At 45.7% G+C, this 7,632-nt stretch overlaps 1 protein-coding gene and 1 long non-coding RNA gene across 3 annotated transcripts in view; one reads left to right on the forward strand and one right to left on the reverse strand.

Annotated features, from left to right (window-relative positions):
• The window catches only part of LOC123848154 (uncharacterized), a 24,658-nt gene extending 20,951 nt beyond the window's left edge, over positions 1 to 3,707 (forward strand). For both annotated transcript variants that reach the window (XR_006791689.3, XR_006791688.3), the window contains exon 5: positions 38 to 3,707. This is a non-coding gene — a long non-coding RNA (uncharacterized LOC123848154). The remainder of the gene's footprint in view (positions 1 to 37) is intronic.
• SFRP2 (secreted frizzled related protein 2) overlaps positions 1 to 7,149 on the reverse strand; it is an 8,599-nt gene extending 1,450 nt beyond the window's left edge. Inside the window, exons 1-2 of the mRNA XM_045880263.2 lie at positions 6,229 to 7,149; positions 3,737 to 3,817 (exon numbers count right to left, since the gene is read on the reverse strand). Of these exons, the coding sequence (XP_045736219.1) occupies positions 3,737 to 3,817; positions 6,229 to 6,727 (580 nt within the window). The 5' untranslated portion in view covers positions 6,728 to 7,149. The remainder of the gene's footprint in view (positions 1 to 3,736; positions 3,818 to 6,228) is intronic.
• Between the last annotated feature and the right edge of the window lie 483 nt (positions 7,150 to 7,632).

A 7,632-nucleotide genomic window follows, 5' to 3' on the forward strand; every position in this document is an offset into this window, starting at 1 on the left:
CTCACCGCCCTTGTGTTCTTCTTGTGTTTGTACGTAGGTTGCATGTGGTTTGCGCTCTCCTCAACAAATGACTTCCCCTATTGGAAACTTCAGCATGAAAAGAAATGCCTGACTCTTAGGTGAAACATGATCCTTCTGTGGCCATAAACTTTAAACTCAATTTATTACGTTGGAGAGGTTTTTGGACAAACCTGTAAGAAGTTATATCACCCAATCATTGTTTTCTAAAGAACAGACTATAGGGAAGGAGAATTGATCTTACAGCAGCTGCATTTGATTTGGTAAAGCAACTAGGAGAAAAAATATCCAAGACTCTAAGAGCACAACGTGTTTAGCTGTAAAAGTGTTTTTCTGAAGATCTCATTCTCATCTGCTATCATTTGCCTGTCCAAGGCCAAGGCGTTTATAGATCATATATGTACCGTTTCCAAAATGTATATGTAGACTCACTAGAATGCTAAGACCAAAAGTAAGTGGTTCACTATAAAAGACACATTTTACAGTCATGAACAGTCGGCTTTGGGAAAGAAAACCCTACAAACATACGTGCTGGAATTAAATTTCAAGACTCCATGAAGGCAAGGAAAGGGTAGAATTTTAAGGCTGGAAAGGATCATTCGGTTGAAATCTCTTGTTGATACACAAAGAATTTGAAATCCAGAGAAGTCAGTGACTTACATGAGGTCACCCAGTTAGGTTGTGTCCTGGCTAAGTCACGTTGTCAGAACGCTGGTCCCCAAACCTCCTCCTCTAACACTATTGTGGTCTCTTAAATTTCTGGTCCTGTTTGGGACATGAACATGCCCAATTGTAATGTAACCTAAGACTCTTAATGACAATGACAAGTGCTCTGTATAGATGATGTGTGAATGGCACTTCCTGACTTTGATGGAGTTTAATGCATTATTTAAATTAGTCATAGAGGAAGAGGGTTTGTGTGTGTGTGTGTATAACTGCTTTGTGGATCTCTCTCTGTCTCAGAAAGGGAATTTGACTAACCATGGCTGTTCCAGCCAACCAGGAAATGAATGAAACTCAACCAGAGAAATCAAGGATGCTGTGATTTGGCCAACGATTGTTTTGTCTGATGTGCATCTAAACCGTAGTACTGACTTCTCAGGGTTTATGGGACTTAAGTCATGGAATAAGTCACATGGAAATGTCACATGTTCCTGATGTCTCTGCATCAGGCCTGGGGTGGGAAGGTTACATGGTGGGAGAAGTGATTATATATTACACAGATAGAACATTTGTGATGGAGCACCTGGTCAAATTAAACATTCATGAGCTCCACACATCAGAAAACCATTACTTTTCACCAGGAGGAAGATTTATTGCTTATCTTTTTCTTGCTATAAAATAATCAACTTTGCAAAAGCTCACCATGCGAAAACAGCAGGCATTTCCTCCCTGGATTTTCAGCTGGGGCCAAATGTAGGGAATCAAAGCCCTAAAATAACTTTTCCTGCCCTGGAAGATGTGAGTGGGGATGCAGAAGTGGTAGGAGGCAGGGGTAATGGTAATCTGATCCAACAGCGCAGGTTGGATGCATAGGCAGGCAGCTCTGGGCTATTCTTTTCTGCACCGGTAGGTACTTTTACCATTGCAATAAGGAGGCCTACATTTTCCCTGTACTTCAGGAGTGTAGTGGGGAAAGAGGGTGATGCTTTCGTGGATGATTTAAGTAAATTAGATTTCTACCCTTGTTGCTTCTACCCTTCCATTACTTTTCAAAGTATAGAGGCAATATAGAATGCTGCTTATAAACCAGGAGTATATGATGCACTTCCTACAGTTCAGGTTCATTATCCCTTTTGGGACAAAAATTAGTGTGGGGAAATAGAAAACATAGCTGCGAGGTAATCTGTGTGTGTGATACCTTAAATGTGATGATATCCATGTTGTTTTGAAAGGCTTTCTCCTCTAAGGAGAGAGAACACTAGGATACACACACACACACACACTTTTTTGGGGACCTGGGTCTTGATAGAACATCCTTAGGAAGTGGGTCTTTTGTAAGGGAAGCCATAAAGCAAGTATTAATGTGTGTGTGTGTGCGCACATGCATGTGCCCTAATTTCAATCATTTTAGAGCCCCATGATATAACCAACTTTTTCATGGAAAGTCAGGAGAGAGATCTGGGTTAAATCTAGCGCAAAGGACGTAAGCTACCAGAAGAAAATGATATTTTATATACATTTCAATGTACATTGTATTAAAATTATATTTTTCTATTTTCCCCTCAATCAAATCTTGTAGCATGGAAGCTCAGACGTGTGTTTTGGTAAGGCTCTGGAGATCTGAGATTGCTGCTACCAGCATGCCTGGCCTTCTCTACTCCTTACAGTTGTATATATTTAAATACAGACATTCGAAACCCTATCATCCCATTTGTGGTTCTTCCTGAGGGGATAGATTGGTTAGGACTTAGGACTGCCTCCTTTTTTTTTCCCCTTCCTTGGCAGTGTGAAGTTTTTTCTAAAGCTATGGCTGTTCTAGGATCAGCTAAAGTTAAACCCAGGACACTTCTGGAAGAGACCCAGGGTTGTAAGGAACAGTGATTGGATTGTTTCCAGAGTTTCAGGGACCTGATCAGGTCTGAGATTGCTGGGATGGTAAGTTGTAAGGAGAGAGTGGGAAGGCAGCCCCCAGCAGTGAGTGCTCAAGTGATTTCTCTCAGTTTCAAGGACTTTGTTGAGTACACAGAAATGTTAAATACAGATCTGTTAGACCCCATTATTGTTGGATAGAACAGGAACCATATCTGCTTACCAGTAAGTTCAACCTTCTGCCTGAATACTTTTAAAGGATACCAGCCTCTCAAAAACATCAAAAGGTGCCTACTCTTGGAATGGGATGAAGACAAGAATGTCCCAGTGAAAGTCTGGGTGAAGTTCATGGCCACTCCTGACTCCAAAGTTAGCACTGATTCTGTGTCTAGCTGCCCTCACCTTGGGGCCCTCAAGACAGTGGAGAGGTGCTGATGAAGCTATGTGTGGACAGTCTCCATTCCTCTTTCCTTTTAAATACTCTCTTAAGGGTAGTGACCTATACACTATGAACCTGGGTAACAAATCACACACATTATTGTCCCCAAGCACTATGTCATATGGCACCTTTCATGTATTTTGCCAATGTAAATTCCTAAACTGTATTTCTTCTTCTTTTTAAATTTAAAGAACTCCTCCCCCCAAATTATTAACCAGTACCTTGGATGTAGTCACTAGTCACATAGTCACTAGTGATGGAATGCAAAGGAGCAAAGTGTTATGGGCTATGAATAAGGTAAAAATATTTGATGCTGGAGTAAATTTTTATTTTTGGCTAACTGAATGCCTTGAATCTGTTTTGCTGAGGCTAATATTTACATGTTTCTATTCTTGGTACTCATATCAAGTGACTGAAAGAGAACATGGCCCCAAATTATGCTTACTGGCAAGAAAAGCCAAAGTGAAATGAAAAATGTGCCATCGAAAATTCCTAATTTGAGTAATTCTCATTATTTGATTATTGCTTAGCAGAACAACGAATCTCACCTAAAAAGATACAACTCAGGGCAAGATAGTTAAATAGGGAGGCAACTGTGATAGAATAAGGTAGAGGACTTTGAGAAAGATGAGCTATGATGGTATTTTACCCTAGTCTTATCCAGTAACATCTTTATTCCTTTAAGTTTTACTAGTAAATAAAACTTCTGAATGTGAAATCTTTTGTTGGTGGAGGTATATTACTTACCGAAATCATTTTTACAAAGAGTTTCCATTATGTCGTTGTCATCCTCATTTTTATTTTTGCAGGCTTCACATACCTTTGGAGCTAGAAATGTGAAAAATTAGTAAATTTGCTTACAAGGGAAACAGCAGGTGGCATCTGTAAACAACTCAAAGGGGCTTATCCAGACAAGAGTAGCAATTGTATGGTAAGACCCCAGCCTCTGCCTCCTTTGAAAAGGACTACTCGTTCCTAAGAAAGTCTTCCATGACTCCTGTTTTTTGATGGGTAAAACAAGAATGCCTATAGTTGTGTTTAATAAATGACGAATCACCCCCCGCACCAAAGAATGTTGTGGGCAAAGTGTACAGAGGGATTTGGTTTTTTACCTCTTCCTCCCCACCCCCAAACAAATTCTGTCCCTGAAAAAGTTGCTCCCAAAGCCTCTCTGAAGAATCTCAAGGGGTTTTGGAAAATCGGCTACCACAAAATATGGCCACAAGATTGTCTTTTTCGGCTGCAGGACACCAGTGCAGCTCAGTCTCTGCTGGCCTCTTCAGGAGAGTTGTGTCTCAGGGAGGTCCCTTCACGATATTTTCAAGTCTGGACAGGGAGAGGTGGCTAGTGCTTATAGGGGTTACCTAGGGGCTCTTCCCTCTTTGGAAACACACCTCAGCAACTACAGCAGCCTGCTCTCACTGGTTCTGCATCACCCGTGTGCTTTCTGTCAAGTGTGTGGCTGAGTCAAGCTGCTTTTATTTATTTTATTTATTGTTATCTTCCTCCCTGGTCAGGTTCTTCTTGCTCCTCTTTGTCCATTTCAAACTCTCAAAAACAAACAACCCTCCACCCCCCAAAAATCCCAAATCAAAAAAACAATCAGCCAAACAAAAAACCCAAAGCTTTTTCTGAAGTGAATCATAATTGAAGCAAACTGTCTATGGGGGTCTGACCAAATGCAGGAATACGCGCTAGCACAAGGATCGGAGAGCCTACTAAAAGCTCTTCTAAAAGAATCTGGTTTGGGGGGAAAAAAGAAAACATACTATTCCCTTTCTTGCATTTATAAATGTGCTAATGCTAGGTCTAAAATTTAGATAAAATTTGATTTTCATTAACAAGAAATTGAATTTTTACAGAAAAAAACTTTGTGACTCATGATGTAAGAGATATGTATCAAATTAGAAAAATTGCAGGGCATATTTTGAAGACCATAAACTTTTATTTTGAAGGGGGAAAATGGCGATTTGGAGAAATGTAGTTTATAATATTGGTGCTGATGGTGGAAAGAAATAAAAACAAAAGTAACACACATAAAACTGTCCTTAATTCCTCTCACTCAAACAAAATGAAACATTTCCAATTAGGAGCTCTAGGAATGTATATAAAATGTTACTAACCTGTATTGGTTGGTCTGTGGTATATGTTGGACAAATGTTTGAAATATGCCAAACATTTGCAATAAATTAGAAATCTAACCAATAAGATGATTGCAAACTCGAGGTGCCTGCCAGGAAAGATTGCTAAACAACTGTGCATTTTCTTTAACCAAGGATGGCTATAGGAAAACAATTAAAGATTGAAAGAGAGAGGCTGCTGGAGCCCTGCAAGGGATTAGGAAGCTCTCTTTCCATGTCAGGGGGACCTGAATCAGCTCAGACACATTGTGTATGTTTTTCTTTCAAGAAGAATATCAAGAACCCATGAGGTTTTCATTGCTTTTAAGGTTTTTGCACAGGACCTCCCCCTCTGTTTTCTAAAAACCTGGGAAACTCTCTTTTGCACGATTTTCTCCAGTTAATTAAAACCATTCCTAAGATATAGGCAGATTAGTGATAGAAAAATGATTCCTGGAGATTCCCTTTATGACCCCTTCCTTAGACACCCAAGCAGTACAACCAGTGCTCAATCTTCAACTTGCTGCGAGCCAGTCCGGCTCTTATTTCCAAAACCTAAGTCGGCAAGGAACAACAACAATACCTTAAAAGACTATCTGTGCGTTTTGGCTATCCTGCCTGTATGGGAATGTTTCTGTGCCTAGAATTCTGCCCGGTGGTAAGAACGTGTTGCATGAGGCTGGGCGAGGAGTCCCTGGCCAGGGTGCTCACTACCAACTCCACACAGGACCACTTCTAACGCTCTCAGAATTGTGGCCCCAGGGCTTAACATCTTTAAAAATAACTGCATATCTCTACGGAAAAAACGCCTTTCAGTTCTTCGTTTTTTCTTTTTTCTTGTTAACTGTCTCTAAGAAAGCAATTGGTGTAACTCGGAAGGGAATGAGAGGCGTGTGTGTGTGTGTGTGTGTGTGTGTGTGTGGTGTCTCAAATTTGTCACGATGACACACGAGAGCAAGAAGAGCGTCTGCCCCACCTGAAACTGGCACCCCTGGCGGGGACACAGCGGGATGTGGGGTGTGGGCCGCGACATTCTCCCCAGAAAGCCTTCAGCGGACCTGGGTGTGGGCGGGGAAGTGGGGCCGGAGGTGGGGGGTGGCGATACGGGGAAAGGCTTACCTTCCTCGGTGGCCGGCAGAAGGTGGTCGCTGCTAGCGAGAGGTATGCAGAGGTCGTTGTCCTGGGGGAAACGGTCGCACTCGAGCATGTCCGGCCAGGGGAAGCCGAAGGCGGACATGACGGGAGCGCAGCGGTCCTTCACCTGCACGCAGAGAGAGTGGCACGGCTGGATGGTTTCGTCCAGGTCATCGAGGCAGACAGGGGCGAAGAGCGAGCACAGGAACTTCTTGGTGTCCGGGTGGCACTGCTTCATGACCAGCGGGATCCAGGCGCCCGCCTGCTCCAGCACCTCCTTCATGGTCTCGTGGCCCAGCAGGTTGGGCAGCCGCATGTTCTGGTACTCTATGCCGTGGCACAGCTGCAGGTTGGCCGGGATGGGCTTGCAGTTGCTGCGCTTGTACGAGAAGTCGGGCTGGCCAAAGAAGAGCCCGCGCGCCGAGCCCAAGCAGCAGTGCGAGGCGAGGACGAGCAGCAGCAGCGAGCCAGGGCCCTGCGGCATCGTGGGCGCGCGACCCCCGCGGGGCGGAGAGCGGAGTCGGGGAAGCGGGAGGCAGACGGGGCTGAGCTCGACCCGGCCGGCTCGCTCTGCTCGGCGCGGCTCGGGGGCCTGGAAAGCCGGCGGCCAGGCGACGGGAGCGCCGAGACGCCGGGCGCGGGGAGGACTGCGCGGGAGAGACGCTGTCCGCTCCGCTTCGCGCGGCAAGCCCGAGCTCAGCTCCGGGGGGCTCCGACCCGGGGGAGCAGAGTGAGCCGCTGCTGGGGCCCAGCCAGAGTTTTCTTGGCCTTTTTTATGCAAATCTGGAGGTGGGGGGAGAAAGGGAGGAGCCAGTTGAGAGTAATCCGAGGAGGGGTGGTCACTACTCTTTTGGTCTGGTTTTCCCTTGAGAATGCCCCTCACGCGCTCCCTGGAAGGAAATTCTGCCCCCACCCCCTTCAGATGCTGCTGATCGTGTGCTCCAGGATTGCTTCAAACAACAAACAAACAAACAGACAAGCCTGGCAGCTGCGCGCCACGGTGGGCGTGCGGAGCGCGGGCTGCAGGAGATAGGGTAACGGCGGCGGACGCGATGTGCGGCCTCGCCACCAGGTCCCGGCGGGAACGCGCTCCGCCCCCTGCGAGGCCAGGTCGGGGTTTGTTTGACCCCGGCCTGAAGTTTCTGCTTCGACCCCCGCGCTGCGCGGCGGAGCTGCCTCTCTCGGAGCGGAGAGCCGCAGCCCTCGGGCTCTTTGTGCCTTCGTCTCGCGCCCGGGATTTGCTCGCTCGAGGCCGCCTCCGCGAGCTCGGTTTCCTCTCCCATCTCCAGCCACAGTTCCCAGCCTGGCCCACCTCCATACGGTGTGATTCCCCGTGCCCTTTTAAAAATCAGAATTATAAATAAAGTCGTGCGAGCAAAACTTTTACGC

Source organism: Mirounga angustirostris, unplaced genomic scaffold (genome assembly GCF_029215605.1).
Source record: "Mirounga angustirostris isolate CCGP_5_RB_7025 unplaced genomic scaffold, mMirAng1.0.hap1 SCAF_2, whole genome shotgun sequence".
Lineage (NCBI taxonomy): Eukaryota > Metazoa > Chordata > Mammalia > Carnivora > Phocidae > Mirounga > Mirounga angustirostris.